At 48.8% G+C, this 20,923-nt stretch overlaps 1 protein-coding gene across 1 annotated transcript in view; it reads right to left on the bottom strand.

Annotated features, from left to right (window-relative positions):
• The window catches only part of LOC123394807, a 119,106-nt gene that overhangs the window by 76,008 nt on the left and 22,175 nt on the right, over positions 1-20,923 (bottom strand). Inside the window, exon 3 of the mRNA XM_045089501.1 lies at positions 20,670-20,867. Within this exon, the coding sequence (XP_044945436.1) occupies positions 20,670-20,867 (198 nt within the window). The remainder of the gene's footprint in view (positions 1-20,669; positions 20,868-20,923) is intronic.

Genomic DNA, 20,923 nt, shown 5'->3' on the forward strand with positions numbered 1-20,923 from the left:
GGCTAATAATGAGACTATATAAAAGAAACTACCAAGAGACCAGGATCTCTCCACAATTCTGCTTTCCCTGTGTGGTCAGGCCAGCAACAAATGTGCTCACGGTATCCAGGCATTAGTACGTTTTATAGCATTGATGGAGATGAAAGAGGGGAAATGGAGACCTGACCCCCTCCAGGGCTCCTGGGTGAGCCGGCAGAGGGAACTGCTAAGCCCAGGGGCCCTGCAGCACCTCCCCCACCGGGAGCTCCCCGTGGTGCTGAACAGGGGGGGCGGGGAGCCCCGCAGAGCCCCAGAGCCCCGCACAGCAGCACTTCCTTCAAAATCCTCACTGCGGCTCCTACCAGAACCCCTGATCGCTGCAGCAGACACTTTATCACTCATCATCTCTGGAAACTGACCTGTGAAGTGTACTGTACCTATTTTACAGAAGAAGAAACCGAGGCTCAAAGAAACTAAAGCAGTCACAGCGAGTGAGCGGTAAAGCCAGACTTGGAGTCGGGTGTTCCTGGCTCTCGTTCTAGCACGTGTGCCGGCTGCTGTCCCCAAACCACCAGGTGACCCCTCAGGTCTTCTCCTTGGCAGCTCTCCGGGAGACAGCCCCTCGCCATCCCGCTGACGACTGCAAGCCCACTGGCACTCACCCTCCGTCATCTCATTCCCCTCCCTTCCCAGTTAATACTTGCTATGCCCCAAACCATCTGTAACTGAGTGATGTGATGCATGTTACGTCCGCTCTTTGCCAGGCTGGACTGTAAGCTCCACGAGAGACCAGAGGGTTTCCCTCTTCTCCTCCCTATGCCCTAACAGCACGGCCTAGAAGCGGCACCTACAACGACAGACACAAGTTAACTACAAATAACTACTAGTTGAACTGAAGTGAGAAACAGCGAGAAGCAGAGAGATTTCCAAGAGCTCCTAAAATTTCAACAGCGGCCTTCATCTACAGAAATTTACCTTTACTAAGTCACTTTATTTCTTGTGCAGAAAAAAAATACCTGTCAACCTAAGGATACAGTTCATATCTAACAGGTGTGGGTGCCCACACTCTCCATTTAATTGTGTTGGGCTCGAGCCCCTCAGGGTTAGGAGTGAGGCCGGAGCTTCTGCAGGCACCGTCCCTGCCGCTGACCACACACGCACGACCTCCTATCCTGAAAATCTGAAAGAAATCTTAGCTGTTCCATTAGCAGCAGACACATTCTCCAAACAGTCCTATGGTCTTTTTTTTTTTTTCCCCCAACTGGAATCAGTTAGAAATCTTTTTAGACTCTTAAGGAAAAGTTATTCATTTAATTAATTAACAGCTTATCTGCAATGGGAGTGTTTCCAGCGCTTAGAAATGAGCGTCCTTCCGCGCTCCGCCGTCCTGCTGGCCAGACTCCAGGTCTGCGGGCAATTCCAATGACACCATCTGACAAAGGGACAGGTTCTCACTCTGGGACACGTCTGGATAATGAGTGAAGGGCCATCCGGAAAAGAAGATGCCAGCTGAAGCAAGCCTAGGTTCTCCTCCAGCGGAGGGGAAAATGCTCTCATCGCAAAAGCTTTCATCCTCTCCCCCAAACCACTTTTAAATTGGTTGACCTTAAGCTGGTTGACTTGAGTATTAGCCAGATGCTGACAGTGATCCCCCAAGATCTCCAAGTGGCAGAGCCCGACTTTTGCCCAACATAACCTGCCAAAAACAGTGACCTCGCTGTGCAACTCTCTTGAGGCCTGAAATAAATACCCAAGGAGAGCCATAACCCACCCGGTTCTGGTCTGACCTCCGACACACACGCAAGTGCACAGGGTTCCCAGGTAACCTAGCCCCCTCAGAAAGGTATTTGGTTAGCAGACAGGAGCATTCTCTGAGTAGCAATAAAATCATTAATTGGCATTTTGGGTAAAAATAAATTCCCCACAATCAGATCATCCTAGAAAGCAATAAAAGAATATTCTGGACCCATGCAGACCTCCCACAAGACAGACACCCAAGAGACCCTAGCTGAAACCATTTGCTCCCGATAATCATGATACTGGAGTACACCTTTATAGGACCCTACTCCTCCCCCATAAGGTCTAGGGACTCTGTGCTCTACTCCCCCCACTGTGACACTCCCAAGTAACCAGAGGCCACACCAGAGACCAGCACATAGATGTCCTCCAAATGATAAAGGCAAGTTTCCACTTTGAGTTCAAAAGACAGCCCTGGGAGTCTGTGCTCATTCTCAAAGCCTGCGACACCCATCTGTCTCCTCCTCAGTCTTGGTGACTTCGCACTTCCAACAAGCCAAGGAGTTAAGCAGTGATTATCCCGTCTAGATTCTGAGCTTCGTCCTCCTCAGAGATGCATGCGGCAGGAAGCTGCCATGGCACTCCAAGCAGGAGATGCTGGCTCAGTCCCTTCAACGTGCCGCACGGTGTCCCTGCACTCAGACTGCCCCGGGTGCTTTCAGAGAAGATGTGCAGAAGGCAACGGGAGGAAGAGAGTGGCAGGATTTTGATCAGTCTATTTTATTGGATGTCTGTACACTCGTGATGTCACTGCCATCAACGTGGGTCGGCAGGAAAAGGTGTTAGAAGATACAAGCAGGCCACACTCAGGAGAATGCATATTCCCAGGCCCAGATGCCTTCCTTTTAATCATTCCCATTATATATTTTTCAATAGTGTGGTTTGTGTGGTTTTGGGTTGTTGTTTATTTTTTTAGAATAGCTGGGAACCAACAGAAACAATAAATATTTAACTACAATAAGAACCGCTTTATAGGATTTAAGGATTATGGCCACTAATCCTCCAAGTATTTATTCCAAGTAAATGTAATAATGTCACCTTTTAGTTATTTATTATAAGTGAGCATAATCTTTGAGCATTTGACTGGATTTTCATTCATTGTTAAATGCAGATCCCAGGGACCAAACCCCATCATCATTCAGTCTTAAATTCCCTGCCACGGGTAGAGCGCTGGAAGATGTTTTTCTAGGTTTCAAAAATAGAATACGTCTTATTAAAACTAGGAACACTAACACACATTTGGGAAGCTCGGGGAAAGGAGGGTTGATTTTTCGTGACGGTGAACATCACAACAGAGGCTGCGCAGGGGGAGCGGTGGCGGGGCAGGGAGGGGTGGCCCTCCGCTGCAAGGCACGTAACGGGGCTGGATTCTCAAAGCCAGCCAGCAAAGGCAGAGTTATATTCAGTACCCCTGATTTCCTTTTAATATAAAAAAATTTGACTCTAACAGTTTAGAAAAAAAAAATACACTAAAAACAGGGAAATCAGAGTTTTTAAAAGTACAACAGATAACCGGACAGCCACCCACAAATTCCCTTGTGCACTGCGCAGGATGCCGAACTGGCCTGCGATTCTAGACTTTCACAGGTATGATGCATCTCTAGGAAACACACAGGCGCTGGGGAAGTCAGGGCGAAAATCTCCCTTTCACATCCTCGGTCCTCCTTCCCCAGGAAAACACTAGGAGGCGAAGATCAGCAGGTTACCCTTTCTCATCCATGTTTTCATCTAATTGTGCTCCAAAGTATTCAAAATCTAGACAGATACATTATCAGCATAATTTTGAAACTTCCTGATTTACTCAACACTGTGCTTTTAAGATTTACCGGTGTTGACTTATGTAGATGTGCTTTTGTCCATTTGATTCTTACTTAACCTTCCATTCAGAGAAGACAGCGTAACTGATTTAGCTGCTCCCCGCTGATGTGTCCTCGTGCCTCCTCGGGCACACGAGCAAGACCGTCTCCTGTGGGTGTACAGAGCAGTCCTGGCAACGGGGATGGGCCCTCCCTTCTACGGCTCTTCATCACGTTCCTTTCACACAGTGCTCTGCATTTTTTGTTGTCTGTTTGCTGCTTCCCGTGGCTTATTTCACAGGTTCTCTGTAACACGGTTATGAAGAGCTTTCCCTCTACATTTTTATGAAAACCCTAATCATGTGCCTTCTTCAGATTTTAATCCACCTAGAATTTATCTGGAATGGAGGAGGCATCTGATTTTTTTTTTCTGTAAGGTAATCAATTTCTTTTTTTTGTTCACTTATTACTGCGTATATTCATTTTTCCACCTGCCGAACAGTCTACCCCAGCTGACCCCACGCTGACTCCCCTCTACCGCACAAGACAGGGTCTTGGGGAGCTCTCCCTCCGACCCCTTGGTCTGCTGACCCACGTCTGAGCTAAAAGGACAAAGTGAAACTTGATTATTTTTTTATTTTATAATATACTCCCATTTATTTCCCTCCTATGAGAAAATAACTCTGTCTCTCTCTCAGAAGGGAATGTCACTTCATTGTTTCACAACTTACAGAGTGATGCATCTGTGTTTTTATGCCTCTCGGCATAGTTAGTTCTTCAGCAATATCCCCAGTTGGGGGGTAGAAAGTAATAAAAGTGATGTTGGCATAGCAAGAGCGTGACAGAAAATACAGATGATGACCTAGGCATTTTGTATGTGTATATCACGTTCAATGGGGAACATTCTTGGGGGACCTGGGTGGCTCAGTTAAGCATCTGCCTTCAGCTCAGGTTCCAATTCCAGAGCCCTGGGATCAAGCCCCAGGGTGGACTCCCTGCTCAGCGGGGGTCCTGCTCCTCCCTCCCCTCCCTGCTCCTGCTCTCTTGGCTTCCATCTCTGTCTCCAATAAATAAATAAAATCTTTCCAAAAAGTGGAAAATATTTTTTTAAAAAACAGGATGAACAGAAATTGAATTTCAAATGATTCAGCAATTGATCTGCCCATCTTTTAAAAAGTTTAATAGGTAATCGGTCTTTACTCAAGGAATCGTCTCCTCCTCAGACTTGATAAAAATGGAAATACTGCCAATCTCTTAGAATGACTTTTATCTCCTTAAGGATCCCCCCTCTCCCTTAACCATTATAAAGGCAAGGAGGGGACATGGCCAAACCTGGCAAACCAACACGTGTGAATGCAAGGAAAGAGGGAAGAAGCAGTGGCTTCTCCCCTTAGACCTGCCACATGTTTTTGACAAATCATAAAATCTCTGTATCAACAATGTGAAATGGACTATGTGAAAATTCTTTGCATGCTGAAAACCCACACACACCATTTTCACACCTTTATTGAGGTATAATGAGTGAGGGCGCCTGGCAGAATCGGTTGATGGGGCATGTAACTCTTGATCTCAGGGTTATGAGTTTGAGCCCCACATTGGCTGTGAGATTACTTCAAAAAATAAAAATAAAGTCTTTTAAAAAGTAGGTAAAATTGGGTTGTAAGGATCTGTTTATACACCGGAAGTACAAGTCCTGTCAGGTATGACGCGTGTTTTGTCCCTGGTCACTTTCTTCACAGTGCCTTTGAGTAATAAAAGCTTTTAATAAAAAAAAAATTAATTTTTTAAAAGCTTTTTAATTTTGATCAAATCCTACCAATTTTTTTCCCTTTAATAGGTCACAATTTAATTCAAGGGTACCAAGATCTCCTTTCATGTTTTTTTCTACAAATGTCACAGTTTAGAACTATATTTTAAGTCTACAATCCATTTTCAGTTCATTTTTATGCACTGCATGAGCTCTGGGTGAAAGTTCACTTTTTTTTGCACACAGATAGGCAAAGTTTTCAGCAGCTACTGTTGAAAAGTTTACACTTTCCCCACTGAACTGGCCTGAACACAGTCAAAAATATAAACTGACCATGTATACGTGTGGGACTATTTCTGGACAAGTTACTGAATCCCACTGGCCTAAGCGTGTGTGGTTACACTATGCAGATTACTGTAGTTTGATCAGATGTCCCGAATCCAGTAGGGTAACCTCTCCACGCTCTGCTTTCTCAAATCTGTTTTGACTATCCTAGGGGTTTCACATGTCCATCTACATGCTAGAATCTGCTCGTGACTCCCTATAAACAAGCTTGCTGGAATTTTCACTGGGATCCCACCAGAGCTACAGCGGGTGACTTGGGCAAGGCTGGCAACAAGAACATCAAGTCTTTGGGCCCATGAACAGACTGTACCTCTCTCTACGTATTCTTTAATTTCTGTCAACAATGTTTCAGTTTTCTAGAACAGTTATACACATTTATGCAAATTTATTCCTAAGTATTTTATATTTTTGATGCTGTGCTGAATGGCATTTTTTTAAAATTTTCTGATTGGACAGTTCTAATATACAGGAATACAATGTATTTCTGTATCTCAGCCCTGTAAACTGTAACCTCACTAAAGCCACTTACTAGCTCCAGTAGTGTTTTCAGGTTCCACAGGATTTTCAATACACATCAATATTCCATGCACACAGAATGCAGGCCACGTGCATAATATTAAGGTTTTTAGCAGTCACATTAAAAGTAGGTAATTCGATTTTAACAACATATATTTTTCTTTTTCTTTCTTTTTTTTTTTTTAAGATTTTATTTATTTATTTGACAGAGAGAAATCACAAGTAGACGGAGAGGCAAGCAGAGAGAGAGAGAGGGAAACAGGCTCCCTGCCGAGCAGCGAGCCCGATGCGGAACTCGATCCCAGGACCCTGAGATCATGACCTGAGCCGAAGGCAGCGGCTTAACCCACTGAGCCACCCAGGCACCCAACAACATATATTTTTCATATTTAACCTCCTTTTCCCCAAATATTATCATTTTATCATGGAATGAGTTTTAAAAACTATTAATAAAATAGTTTACATTCCTGTTTTCATAGTAGGTGTTTAAAAGTAAGTGTTTACACTTGGGAGCATCTCTCAACCCCCAAAATGGAAGCGCTCGTGTCCACATGTGGCTTCAGGCTACCGTAAGGGACAGTGACACGTGCACGCACATATGCAGACACAGTCACCCGAAGTCTTATCTTCTAGTCTGCAAGTCTTTTGTGCTTCTTCTCACTGTCTACACTAGCAAGGATGTCTGTACAGTGTTGAGGAGACCACCATAGTGGGAGGGATCGACCCTGATCTTACTCGGGATCACAGGGGGATGGCGCTGAATCTTTCACGATCAGGAACAATGCTATACTTTTTCACAGTTGCCCTGAATCAGTTTGAGGTGGTTCCTTATATCCTAGCCTGCTGAGAGACCATGAACAGGTGTCGAAGTGTAGCAAATGCCCCTTCTGCATCTCCAGATATGAGAGCACCAATGTTGACGGAAATCACATTCATGTGACAAATCACACCACTGATTTTGTTAATGTTAAGCCAACTTTGAATTCTTGAGATAAACTTCATTTTGTCATACTATATTTTACCTATAAAATATATGCATATATATATATATATACACATATAATATATACTTTATTTTCTTTTTCATGACTGTTTTAGTCTTAGTTTTCTTTCCTCGTAAGGTCTTTGGTTTGGGTATCAGAGTAACGGTGACTTCATGACATGACACAGGAAATGTTCCCTCTTCTATTTTGTGGAAGAATCAGTGTGGTATTGGATTTATTTTATCCTAAAATTTTGGTAAGAACTCACCAGGAGAGACATACGAACCCAAGTTTTCTTTGTGGAAAGATATTAACTACATACTCAAATTATTTAGACACAAAGGGCTCTTCAGGCTGTCCTTTCCTTCTTCGACGTACTCTGTTAGTTTGCTTTTCAAGGAATTTTTCCCCTTTATCTAGATTGTGGGATTTGTTGGCAAAAAAGCTGTTCATAACATTTCTTTACCTTTTAAACACTGTAGGACTTAGAGTGACTATCCCTCTCATATTCCTAAAGTTGGAAATTTCATCTTATTTCATTATTTCTTATCAGTCTGGTTAGTTTTATCACTTTTATTGACCATCTTAAAGAACCAGTTTAGGGGGCACCTGGGTGGCTCAGTGGGTTAAAGCCTCTGCGTACGGCTCAGGTCATGATCTCAGGGTCCTGGGATCGAGCCCCGCATCGGACTCTCTGCTCAGCAGGGAGTCTGCTTTCCCCTCTCTCTCTGCCTGCCTCTCTGCCTACTTGTGATCTCTGTCTGTCAAATAAATTTAAGGAAAAAAAAACAGTTTAGTCTCATTGACTTTGACTTTTCTCTGTTGTCTTTCTGTCTACAACTTCATTGTTTTCTGCTCCTTTGTTTAATTCCATTTCTTCTAATTTCTACTACCTCTTCTAGTTTCTGAAGGTGAAAACCTAAGTGACTGGTTTGAGCCCTTCATCTTTTGTAGTATAAATAGTCAATATGATAAGCTCCCTCAAACCCCATTTAGGGCACATCCCCCAAGTTGGGAGGTATCCCATTTTCATGTCACTCTGTCCAACATACTCTCTGATCCCCTTGTAATTTCTTCTCAGAGTCATGGGCTATTTAGAAATGTGTTGTTTGGTTTCCAGTTACTGGCAGAGCTTCCAAATTCCCTTGCGTTACTGACTTCTATCGAAGCCATCATGGTGAAAGGACAAACTTTGTACGATAGTAATCCGCTCGCACTCCAAGGGGATTTCACAGTCAAGAATGTGGTCTATCTCGAAAAATGCTCAGTGTGTGTTTGTTGGAGGGAACATCAGGTCTGCCTTGTTCAATGGAGTATTCTAGGAACATCAATCAGACCCCCCTGTTTGAAAGAACCTGCAAAATCTCCTCTATCTTTATTGACTTTCTTACTGTCCCGCCAGCTTTGAAGAGTGGTGCGAACTTGGAGTAAGGCTGTGGATCTTCATGTCACCTATTTTGAATCTCCTACGAGGTACACAGCATTTGAAACTGCTCGGTCTTGATCAACAGATTCCCTTTACATTAGGAAATGTTCCTCTGTCACGGGCACCTTGCTCTCCCCAGCCCGGGACCAAGAATCATTCCTCGGTATGCAGTGATACCTGGTTCGGAGGGCCCCCTCCTTCTTGGAGGCTCTGGGACACTGTAGGTTCCTTTCACTGCATGGGCTAACTGGTGCTTAATGGAGACTTCACAGGACCGCCCACAAGTCTCCAGAGCTTTCTCTCTCTCAGTGTCACTCTCTCATCTTTCCTCTTTGGTTTCCCAACCTGAGAATTCCCATGCATTTACCTCCCCAAACTCTGAACTCCGTTTCTTCAACTTCATGAAACCACTGAGCTCTGCTTGGGTCCTGCCTCCCTGTGCTGGGGCTGGAGGCGCTTTTGAGGCAGGACGCTGGGGCAATCATACAACCCCCGCTTTTATTTCCCTTCCTTTGGGGTCACTTCCGTGGAGTATCCCTTAGCCGGTGTCTCAAAAGCATCATTTACTGTATTTGTCAGTTAAGGTAGGAGAGTAAACTAGTCCCAATTACTTCACTGGTGTTTAGAACGGGGCATTCGAAACGCCATCCTCCTTGGAGTAGAATTATCACACGGATGATTTTACAAGTATGCTTATTAATCTCAGCTCTGAATTTACTAGACAGCAAAATTATTAAACCAGCTTATGACAAAATAAATGTAACACAATCTGTACTCAGAGAGACTGGTATATATTAACAGAACCACAAGAACGAACGCTGCTCTTTAAAACAAAAGCTGAATTTGAACAACCGAATGAAAGCAGTCATCAATCATGGGTGGCAGAGCAAAAACATTTATTTGGCCAAAAGACTCCACCTTTGGCTTAGAACAGTTTTCTGTGCTGTTCTGGGTTTTTGGTGTTGTTTTTTTTTTTTTCCTCCCTGGGCTTTTGGGTCTCCCCTGCCCCCAGCAGTGATAAGTGACCCTTTCAAAATCTCTCCTAATTTCTCCCAACTTCTTTTCTCACTGACTTCCTCGGAGGTGTGGACCACTCCCCACACCGGAAGGATGCTTGAGTCTCACCAGCATCACCCCTCCCTGCAGCAAAGCCGGGGGCAGGAAGAGCTCGCAGTCTCAACACCATCAACCTCCCACCCACAGCTGCATCTCTGAGCCTTCAAAACGGAGACCACCTCGCAGCCCCCCCAGCCCCAGGTGCCAGCACGTGCACCTGTGTGGACACACAGGACCCTCACTTAGAGGGAACTGCAGTGGGTCTGACAACCCTGGAGAGACCGTCTTGAAGTCCCTAACATTGAACCTTGAACCAGGGGCCCCGCATGCACATTTTTGCACAGGGTCCATGTCTCACGCCGCAGCTGTGAGCACGGACGAGGTAATGTATGTTTTACGTCCACCATGAGCAAGCAGAGATAAGACCCACAGCTTCTCTCATCTGAGTTCCCTCGCACTTTGGATGGGTTAAATCGTGTGCCCATGCCGAGATAGAGAGAGAGAGAGAGAGAGAGAGAGAAAAGGAAAGGAAAAAAAAAAGTTATGTTGAAGTCCTAACCCCAGTACCCCAGAATGTGGGCTTATCTGGAAACGGGGTCACTGCAGATGTAACTGGTGAAGCTGAGGTCATGCCGGAGTAGGCTAGCCCCCAGGATGACCAACGTCCCTACAGCAAAACAGCAGCATGAAGACAGACGGACCCGGGGGGGACCACGTGAGGACAGAGGCAGAGGCTGGCTATGTAACGGCAATCAGAGGGATGACCCTGATGGCCAGCCTACCACGAGAAGCTGGCAAGACGCGAGGAAGAGCTCTCCTCTGATGCCAGAGCGAGCGTGGCCCTGCACACCTTGATTTTGAACCTGTGGCCTCTAGAACTGGAGGGCGAGACAGGTGTACTATCCCAAGCCACTCAGTCCGTGGTACCTGAGACACTGATACGGCACCGAACTCTGCAAATTGCCCCAAGCTGCACGTTCCCCTGGGACCGAAGTCAGCTCACCCTTCCTGGCGAATGTCCTCTCCTTAATGCTCTGGAGAGTTCCCGGGGACAGCCTTGCATGTGGCCTACAAGCTTTACAGCAGCCACAAGGAGCCATGACTCCCAAGTGCATTCTGGAGGGTGACAGCCAGTCCTGGCAGCTGTGGCTCTCACGGAGGGAAGGGCATCTGGGCACACCCCGGAAGCAGAGAGAAATGCCCCTATTTTATGGTGGTGAAGCTGAGATGTGGAAATGATTAGAAACTCCATTCTGAGGTCATAACGCCTAAAAAGAAAATGATGTGAATCTCGGGGAAATATTTTATTCTTGCTATCATCCCCAGCAGGGAACACAAACCTTTGGACAGAAAAACCTAGAAGAAATACTCCATTGGGCCAGAGCAGGGCTTGAAAATACTAACTAGATCATCTTTAGGCAGAAATGGATCCTTCCTCCTCTCTCCTCCCCCCGCCACCTCCCCCTTGTTCCTCAGCCAGCACATCATCAACCTTTCCCAGCACGACTGGTACCCTGCCTGCCCCTGTGCATCCACCACTCTGGCTGCTGGGCTGGGGGTTAGAAACAGAGAGATCCACAAAGCCCCAGGCGGAGGGGACCGGTGACCCAGTGGACAAGGCACACAGTCCATCAGTACCTGGAGGACCTGAAAATACTTCAGTCCCCTCTACAAATAAGAAAATTACATTCAGAAGATAAACACACACACACACACACACACACACACACACACAGTCATAAAGCACTAGAAATATGGAATGAAAGGAAAAATTTCACGCTGATGATGGAAAATACAGTATTCACCTGTTTGCCCCAATTATTTGTCCATCCCGAATCTAAAAGTTTACTGTAGAGTCTCCATGCAGACCTCTTACTTGGACTGGGGGTACACACCTCGCTCCCCTCCTTGAGTCGGGTGAGGACAGGATTACTGGCTGAGAAGAGGAAATCTGACATACTGCATGCTGGGGAAGCTAAGTGAGGTGTTGCTAAGCAACTCTTAATAGGAAATAATTTAAACTCTGGATTTATTTTCTCCTGAGAACTTGCTGCTCTGGCCTGGAGTCCAGGATTCACTCCCCGCCGTGCTGGCAGCGCCCCAGCAGGCACGCATGGGCCCGCACATGGCCCCCACCTGACACGGACAGGTTGCGTGACGCACAGGTCCCCGCGTTCCTCTGGATCTAACAATCATGTCCCACTTGATTACAAGTGCAAGATACCTGGCGTTCCATTACAAACACAACCTCTCCCAAAGTCATTCACAAACACTGAACGCGGCAAGCTCTCACACAGCCAACAGCCAAGGTGTCTCCATTTAAACCGAGTCAGTAGCAGATGTTCTGGAAGTCCACAGAACATTCTTCCTGCCTCCTAAAATTCCAGCTCTTTCACGAAAACACGACAAATTCCAGATTGCAGTCATGACTTCTTTCAACGTCACGATGACTTCTCCAGGTGGTGCTTCCAGATGCCCTAAGCTCTACACACAGCGCCGGCCTCCTCGTGACGGTGGCCACCCCCCACCCCGCCAACCAGGAGCACGAGAGCCATCCTACGCAGACTTCAAATAAGGTCACAGATGGAACCCAGAGCCCGTGCAGCTCAGGGGGAAACTGTCCCAGGCTGGACGGGCCTCTGAGCCCTGAGCTGGCATCCTGGCAAATGCCCTCCCAGGGCCCTTGGAGTCAGAGGGTTTTTCATAAAAGGAGGAAAGGGCCTCTGTGCAGGTACACAGGGACTAAGAATGGACCAGAAGAGAAAACCAGCAGAAAGAAGTGAAATTACAAGGAATCTATAAGGAAGCAATGTTAACCTCAGCATAAAAGCAGTCACTAATTCCCAGACGATAACACTGGCTCATATATGCACATGGACATTTACTCCTCGAGTCAAGTATGTCCCGTTTCTCTTGTTGATTCCTCTGAGGAATGAGACACCTACGCTCTTCAACGGGGAGTATCTGCTGACAACTTGAAACAATGATCTGATCAACTTTATGGCATCTCTAAGTACTGACTTCCTCTCTATGAGGTTTTTCCAAATAACACTGAACCCCAAAAGGGGCTCAGACAGAACAATTCAGAATTTCCAAATATGTCCCTTCCTCGTCACAATCATCCTGTGATTTGCCGAGGCAGGACAGGAAACACCCCACCTTCCCAATAGCGAGGAGCACAGAACCATGACGCACGGTGATCCTGGTGCCAGAATGCTACCTTCAGATTCTGTCTGTCTGTCTGTCTGCTGTGTGACTTTGGGCAAGATGCTTAACCTCTCTGGGTGCTCATGTTCTCACCTGCAAATTGCAAGCAATAACGGTACTTACTTCAGAGCGGGGTAGAGATCAAATAAGTTATGGATAAAGTCACTGACTGCTGCCCGGCACAGGGAAGAAGTATTTTCTATCACTATGAAAGCGGAGGAGGCGAGCCGACAGGCAGGGGACGTGTATGTGCGTTCAGTATCTGCACGACTCTCTGCACTGGGATCCCCACACAGGCGACCCCAGCTGCATGCTGGAAACGGAGCCCTGAACAAACATGTTCCCAAGACCGCTCGGTCTGTGAAATGTACAGTGATGTGGCGCGAGTGGGGGAGATATTCCAGAAATGCAGAAATGAGAAGGGCGGTGCGTGCTTCATCTCCAGACACGAGTCTAATTAAAATGCCCATCTTCAGGACCCAGGTCTGTGCTCCTCAAAGAAAAGCACAGGAGGAGAGAGAGAGGACGAGGCAGAGAGATTGTTGTGCAACCCCGGCAGAAGGGTCTATTCGGGCAAGATCGGGGCTCTGGCTGGGGACACCCAGAGAGGGTTGCGGTAAGTTCCCAGAGCACGGCACAGCCAGGGTGATGGTCCCCTCACTCCGGCTGGGAACTAACAGTAGGGAGAAGACAGAAACACCACCTCCGCACACAGCCGCCAGAAATGTGCAGGATCTGAAAACACCTACACTTCAGGCTAGGTCCAGTGGCGATGTGCTTCCTTAAAATTCCCATTTTGTCAGTACATCCTCTGCCATTAAAACAATACATTGTTAGAAAAACCCTCATCTTTTGCTGCTATACGGAGACAATTATTGGTGTAATGTTTTCATTCTTCTCAGGTGTGTCCTTTTCCATAGTGAGTGTACAATGCCCCTAAGAAGCCTCACTGGTGCACAAAAGCTTAGAGATGGGAGCTTCATTCCGGTCCTGAGGTGCGATCTCCCCGAGCTGGATTTCTCTTTCTGTTCACATGCTACTGGGTCTCCTGATGGTAAGGAAATTCTTTAGCAGCATTCCAAAGGACTGCACTGGAGGAAAAGCAAACCAATTCTCGCAGCCTACGAGAAGCCGTTCTTTCTGATCATTTGTCCTGCTTTCAGTAAAAATTAAAAAAAAAAAAAAAACAGATGTTTGCACACTGATGTCCTGCTTTTGTAAGCAAACACGCGGGCACGTGCTGAATGTCTGGTGTCCTTTTAAGTAATGCGACCAAGGAGCGGTCTTCTTCCTGGAGCAAATTACTAGCCTTTCAAGTTGGTGGCAATTTAACAAATCTATACAATGACTTCAGCATGGTCCCTGTGCCAAGGCTGCCATGGGGCTGTCAGGAATGGAAGCCCTCATTTAACTCTATTCAGTGAGCTGTTAGGATGGGGGGGGGGCAGGAAACAGGAGACAAATGCAAATGCGACTCAGCTGTCTTGTCCTCGCTTAGCCAAGCTGGGCGTCTGTCTGCCTAGGAGCCAGCCATGTGGGGGACCGCCCTCCTGCCACCTTCTCAATGATATTCTCGTCCAGGAGGGAGGCTCCTAAGTCAGGGCTGTCAGCGGAGGTGAAATGCATTCATTCTTGCCAGAAATTCATTACATAAAACATCTAAAAGCTTGGGTTTCACCAAGTAAACCAAAGCACTAGGAAAACACATCAGGCAAAACCTCTTGATGTCATTAATGCCGGAGCCCAAAAGAAGCACTTCCGTGATTCCGACGGGCAGAGGTGTTCCTAGCTAAGGCCCGAACAGTCATTCGCGATGCTGTTTACATGGCTACGCGATCGTCGGATTAAGTTCTCTTTGTGTTCGTGAGTGGGTTTGTTTTAACGGGATATTCACACACTGGAAAGTACCTAATTCCCGACATGCTGGGTTCCAGCGCATCCGTTTGAGTCCGTGGTGGATGTGCAGCCTGTGTCGGCTGACATCAAAGCGGTTAGGGGACTCCAAGAAGGGTGAGCAGACACCCGAGCACCAGGCCACGCAGGACGGAGGTGGCTTCTTGCAACCCACAGAGGGAACAGTGCATCTTCCCGAGGGATCCCGTGAGATCAGAGCCGTCATGAGTTGAGCTGCATCCCCCAAAAAGGGTATTTTCAAGTCCTACCCTCCAGCCCTGTACCTTTGAGTATGATCATACTTGGAAACAGGGTCTTAGCAGTTGCCAGCAGTTGAGGACAGCATCACCACGAGAAGCCCTACGTCCAGTACGATGGATGGGTGTCCTTACAAGAAGAGAAGGGACACGCGGACAAGAATGGAGTGTGACTGAACGGTATGTCTACACGCCCAGGAACACCAAGGACTGCCAGAAGCTGCATGTGGCTGGAAGAGGCAGGAAGCGTCCTCCCCTGGAACCTGCAGAGGGAGAATGGTTTTACCCATACCTCGATGTCAGACTTCCGGCCCTAAAGCCCAGAGACACTCTCTGTGAACCTCACTAAGCCTCTTCTTCTGGGGCTGACCTCTCAGGAAGGCCCGTGTCCCAGAGGCTCTGGTACAGGGACAGAGGGACCACAGCTACGCTACGAAACTGCAAAGGCATGTGCTGAAGAGGGAGCGATTCGCCCTGTACTCGAGGCCACTGGTTTCTTAAAAAAAAAATGAAAGGATCCCACTTTGCCTAACAGAACAGAGAAAACAAATCTCTTATATAAGCCTCCACGAACATTCGGTTCAACACTGCTCCAGTATTTTTAAACCACTCAGGAAAATAAGACGGGAAACAGCAACAGCACTGCCCTTCTCGCCTACCCGCTTACCAATGGGAAAGCCGGAGCCCGGCGCAGGGCGTGCTGGCAAACCAGCCCGGGCCCGAGGCGCGCGCACGGGTCTTCCATCTAAAACACAGTGAAGCAACCAGAGCCACAGACCCAGCGATGTCCCGCCGATTTCCCTCGGAGTTGCTGGAACCACCAAGAACAGACCGTCTTTCAGTCCTTTTCATCCAGGAGGCAGCTGCGTGGGACGAACGTCCATGGGCGGGCAGCCAGCAGCACGGGTGGAAGGGGACATGCAGAGAGGCCTGACCGGGTGGAAGACCACGTCAAAAGAAGGTGGGCAGGGAGACTCGGGCCCCGTCGGGGCTGGAGGGCACACTGCCGCAGGCCTCCTCTCTTCCCTGCTGCGGGATTCCCCACGCCTCCGTCCACACCGCGCCACTGACCCTCCTGGGTGCCCGCCACCCTCTGCCCCCCGGACCTCCTCAGGCCGGATGCTGCCCAATCAGTCCTCGTGCCTGATCAAGACAGACCAGCCGTGGCACGACTCCTCCTCCTCAGGCTGGCTAAAAGGCATCACTGAGGCAGGACACTGGACCACGCCAGGGTGTCTCAGACCTGGCGCCCCTGACATGGGGGCTGGAGGAGGATTTCCGGTGGGAGCCGCCCTGCTCATGCAGCAGGACATCCAGCAACCACGCTGGCTGCTCCCCACTGATGACAGCAGGACGGCCCCAGCAGGTGGGACCGTCGGGTTTGTTTCTAGACATGGGCTACCATCCCATCTAGACGTGACATGGCTCCCAGCAGAGGAGCCCTGTGTCCCGGGAGGGAGGCCTCTGGCGTCAGGTAAGGTGCTCCCCAGTGCGCCAGCCGCTCAGCTGTGAGCAAGGTCCTTGTCACCCTGCATCTTTGTTTCTTGTAAAGCAGGGGTGTGACAGTGCCCCCCCAGGGAGCCACGCGGGAATCGGTGAGGGTCTGGCAGGAAGGGCACACAGGGCAGGGCCTGGGCCCATCCTTACAACTGCATGCGAGCCGGGGGTATTCTGAGCTCGACCCTGGAGACTCTGATGACGAGGCTCTATGTTCGGATCATCTGGGCGGAGAAGGGACATCTCACCCGGAGAGAGGCTTGCCCTTTGCCCTGGGCTCCAGCATCTCTCCAGCCCCAGAAGGTCTCCGTGGCCCGCGGGCTTGGGCCAGCAGAGTCTACACATGATCCAGCAGGGGCGTCTTCGGGGCCACGCGGGGCCAGCGGTGTCTAGGAGGGCTGCAGGCTGGGGCTCTCGGATGCAGCGCCAGGCTGCAGGCTGAAGTCAGCCCTGCCAGGTGCAGGAGACCGAGTCCCAGCAAAACCCCCAGACACAGAGGCTCAGCCCGGATGCCCCAGTTGGTGATACTCGGTGTCTCATGGGACGCTGAGCAGCTGAGGGCAGTGCCATCCGTGACTCCGCAGGCAGAGGACACGAAGCTCCGGACATGGTAGTTTTCCTGGACGCTTCCCTTGGCTGATGTCGGTCTGTCCTCGTTCCTTGACACGAACCACAACTATGACAGCCTGCCCTGAGTTCTGGGAGTCCCTCCAACAAGTCAGCAAACCCCAGGGCAGCGGGGGTCAGCAGGGAGCGGCCCCATGGGGACTGTGCCTTCCGTCTATGCAGGCTCACTCCCACACCTCCTCGAGGCAGGATGGTGAACTCACCCCTGCCCGTGGGAGCCCTCTCTTGAGCACTCCTCCTCCTCCGGCACAGGGAACCTCTTGCCGTGCTCCATGAAGGCTAGTGCTCCCTGAGGGGCCGACATCGGTGGTGCTGGTATTGACAGAGGCGAGGCTTTGGGTAACGGGACCGAATAATTTCATTTTAAATCACTGCTCTGAAGGTTTGAGGAAGGATTTCAAACCCCAGAGAAGGCCCGAGTGTCCCTCTCCTGGCAAGGCGTGTGAGAGGGAGACACATGACCAAGACCCCAGCTTAGGCACAGTGGCCAAAAGAGAGCTGCGACCCCCGGGCCTGGCTGGGGCCTTTCCCGAGCTTGGACCAGACACGGCTGTGCTGCAGGCTGCGAGCTGGGCCATGCCGGCAGGGCCCAGGCTCCACATAGAAGCTAACTCTGCCCAGCGCCCGGGAGGCACAGGAAGGCAGCCAGAGCCCAGGGCCAGTGGGGCGGGGAAGGGGGGAAGATCACGTGGGGAGGAGGAGGTGAGACTGTCCCGACTCAGCAGAAGCCTGGAAACAAGAACATCCAAGCACAAGAAGAACCAACCCTGAGACATGTAACCCGCGAACTGGGCGCCTGGGGGAGATGGATCACTGAGGAAACAGAGGGAAGATACTCCAAGAGATTTGTTTTTTAAAGCAGGTGGACAGCAGCAGTAAAACCAAATGAAGGCCAAAAAGCCAAAAGGTAAAAAGCAGAACAAGTGGACCCGAAAACAAAAAAAGAAGAAGAAAATCCAACAACAAATCTGCAGAAGAACTAGAGCCGCACATCTACGGAAACACGGAGCGAGCCCGCTCTCGGCAGAGCGCTCGAAGACAGGCATGCCACCCCCAGACGTGTCCGTCCTAGAACGGGGGACGGTCACTCATCACACGTGCGATGGAACACCTGCAGCAGGGTCAGGGGTGTCGCCAGGTGGGGGGCACCAGGAGGCGGGGAAGGCTGCTCTGACAAGGTCTACAGGGTCACATGGGAGCCACAGAACACGTAGGAGGAGAACCTTCCAGAGCCGTCGCAGGTCCTCCTCGGTCCTCCTCCTGACGATCAGTTCTACTAAAATTGTAATCGCGAAAACAGAGGAAACCTGACGGGTGAAGTTACAGATGCTGCAGTTGGAAACTACGGTTCTGCATGACAAGTCCTGGGGGACACAATTAGAAAATACAATGCATGCAAATGGATGGACTCAAGGACTTGAAAGGGAGAAAAAGATTCTCTTGAATTATCTTAAGATGATAACAGGGTCTGTATAGATAAACTGAGACCCTCAGATTGATTAACAGAGCTAGTAAGAATTCCCTGAGATTGCTGAATACAGGTTACCATAAAAATCAACAGTATTCCTACGCATCAACATTGACCAAATAGAAAAGGTAATTAGAAAAAAAATCCCTTTTATAAAACAACAACAAAAAAAGTTAGGTATCTAAGAACAAGTCCAAGTAAAATGACTACTGATTTGATGCAGGAAAAAAAAAAGTGTTCAGACATAAAAGAAAATCGTACTTACTGGACAGACAGACCACATCATTCCATGGAAAGTCTCAATACAATAGGATAGCAAATCTCTGGGTGCTTTTATAGTATCCTTTTATTATTTTCTAGACACTTCATATCATTCAAAGCAAAAACTAAGAAATCCCATATTATTAACATATTATATAACTGTATATATACTATACAATTATAATTTATATTATAAATATATCACATATTATAAAGGTATTACAATATATTTTATATGCTATATGATATAATACATTAAGATAAAACTCCAGATCTCAACAGGAGTTTTCACTGGACATGATGAGCTGATTCTGAGATTCATACGGAGAAACGCGCTCAGAGAACTCGGAACCAAAGGAAAACTAAAGAACAAACAGAGGATCCTTCCCTTCCAGACAGTGAGGCCTCTCATAAAGTCACACTGTTAAAGGAGGTGGCGTGGGTGCACACCCAGGCCGCTGGGTGGGTCCCACTGTTGGCCGGCACCCCGGTTCTGTCCCATGTGCGCGTGAGGCCAGAGCACGGCGTGCAGACAGAGGGGAGGTGGGGCCAGGAAGCTGCTGGGAGCCTGGGATGCATACCCAGCCCTGCCAGGGCCCTGAAGGGGACAGTGACGGAGACCCTGGCCTGGGAGCCTCCCTGACCAGGGGAGCAGCAGAAAGGGACAGCAGCACCACCATCTCTTGCATCCACAACAGTGTCCTTCGGAGCCAGAGAGACCAAGTGTTGTTGACTTAGTCCAAGCCTCTCCCTTTGTAAGAGAAACTGAGGCCAAAACGGGATGATGGCTTGGCTGAGGCCATGAGGCAGAACCCTGTCACACTTCCTAACAGAATCTGCTGGAAACCTCACCCAGGGCTCTCTCCAACAATGGCAGAGTGGCGACGCTCTCCCCCCGCCCTGGTATTTGAGCCCTTCTGTCCGCTGCCCTCTTCAATCTCTCCTCTCCTCTGGCCTCAACAGGAATTCTCCCTACTGGTCTTGGTCTCCTAATGCTTTCTCCTCTACCCGCTTCTGGCCCCTGTTCCTTTCCTACTCACCCCTCACTCTGATGTCCGACCAACGCTGTGACAGCCCGCTCAGTGCCCAATGCACTCTCTTCCTGGATGGCTGCAGAACCTCGAGGCTTTGATTACGAGCTCAAAGCTGGCAGCTTGTATACCATGCCTGCAGCCCAGCCCTGCCCCGGAGACAACCCAGAGCTTCCTCAGGCAGTCCAGAGTGTGCATCCACCTGGCAGCACACAGCGGTGAGTCCTAAAGAGCTAACAGCCTCCAGGTGGCGACTTCCTGAGCCAAGAACCTCCCAGGGTCAACATGAAGAACCATGGGTTTCCAGTAGGTGCATGAAACCATCCTACTGATATGACAAAATCAGACTGATGTAAAATCAGTGTCAGAGAAGTCTGTATGTGAGGAGGAAGATCTGGTAATGGACAAAGAGTCCAAGGCAAAAACCAGTGTCTGAGACTGACAGGTACGGCTCTGATCCCAGACGGATCCTGGAATAACAGAGAACTCAGAAACCAGGACACCATGCAGCCAAGTCAGCACGAGGAGTACAGCTGGACCCGGCCATCTCAACCAAGTGACAAGGTAAGACCCGGGCCCGCACCCTGGCTGCTGGCAGATCTGAGAAGTCCAAGCAGGTGTGGACTGACTTCAGCCATAAAGCCACACTAACGCGGCTAATTCGAAAGACCTTCTTCTCGGCCACAGGTCTCCTGTTTCCAGTTTAGGGTCAGGTTTGCAGAACCAAGTATGTCATCAATCAAACCACATAAAGGAAACACAAAAAGCATTTTAACACCATACCTGGTCCCAGGGAGAGACGGTGCCTCCAAAGCACATGAACAGGTACCCCATGGCCACGAGACACAGCCATATCACCAAGGAAAAAAGACGGAGCAGCTTCTTAAACACGGACTCGATGCACACGAGGATGAATATTGCGAAGAAAATCGCCAGGGCTGTCGGGACCGTTATTAAAAATGCCACGTGGTCTTCGACTTCCTAAGAGGAAGGAAAATATTGCAAAGGCACAATTTAGCAACATGTGATACCCACAG

This window comes from Mustela putorius, unplaced genomic scaffold (genome assembly GCF_011764305.1).
Source record: "Mustela putorius furo isolate JIRA1106 unplaced genomic scaffold, ASM1176430v1.1 tig00000107_pilon_pilon_pilon, whole genome shotgun sequence".
Classification (NCBI taxonomy): Eukaryota; Metazoa; Chordata; class Mammalia; order Carnivora; family Mustelidae; genus Mustela; species Mustela putorius.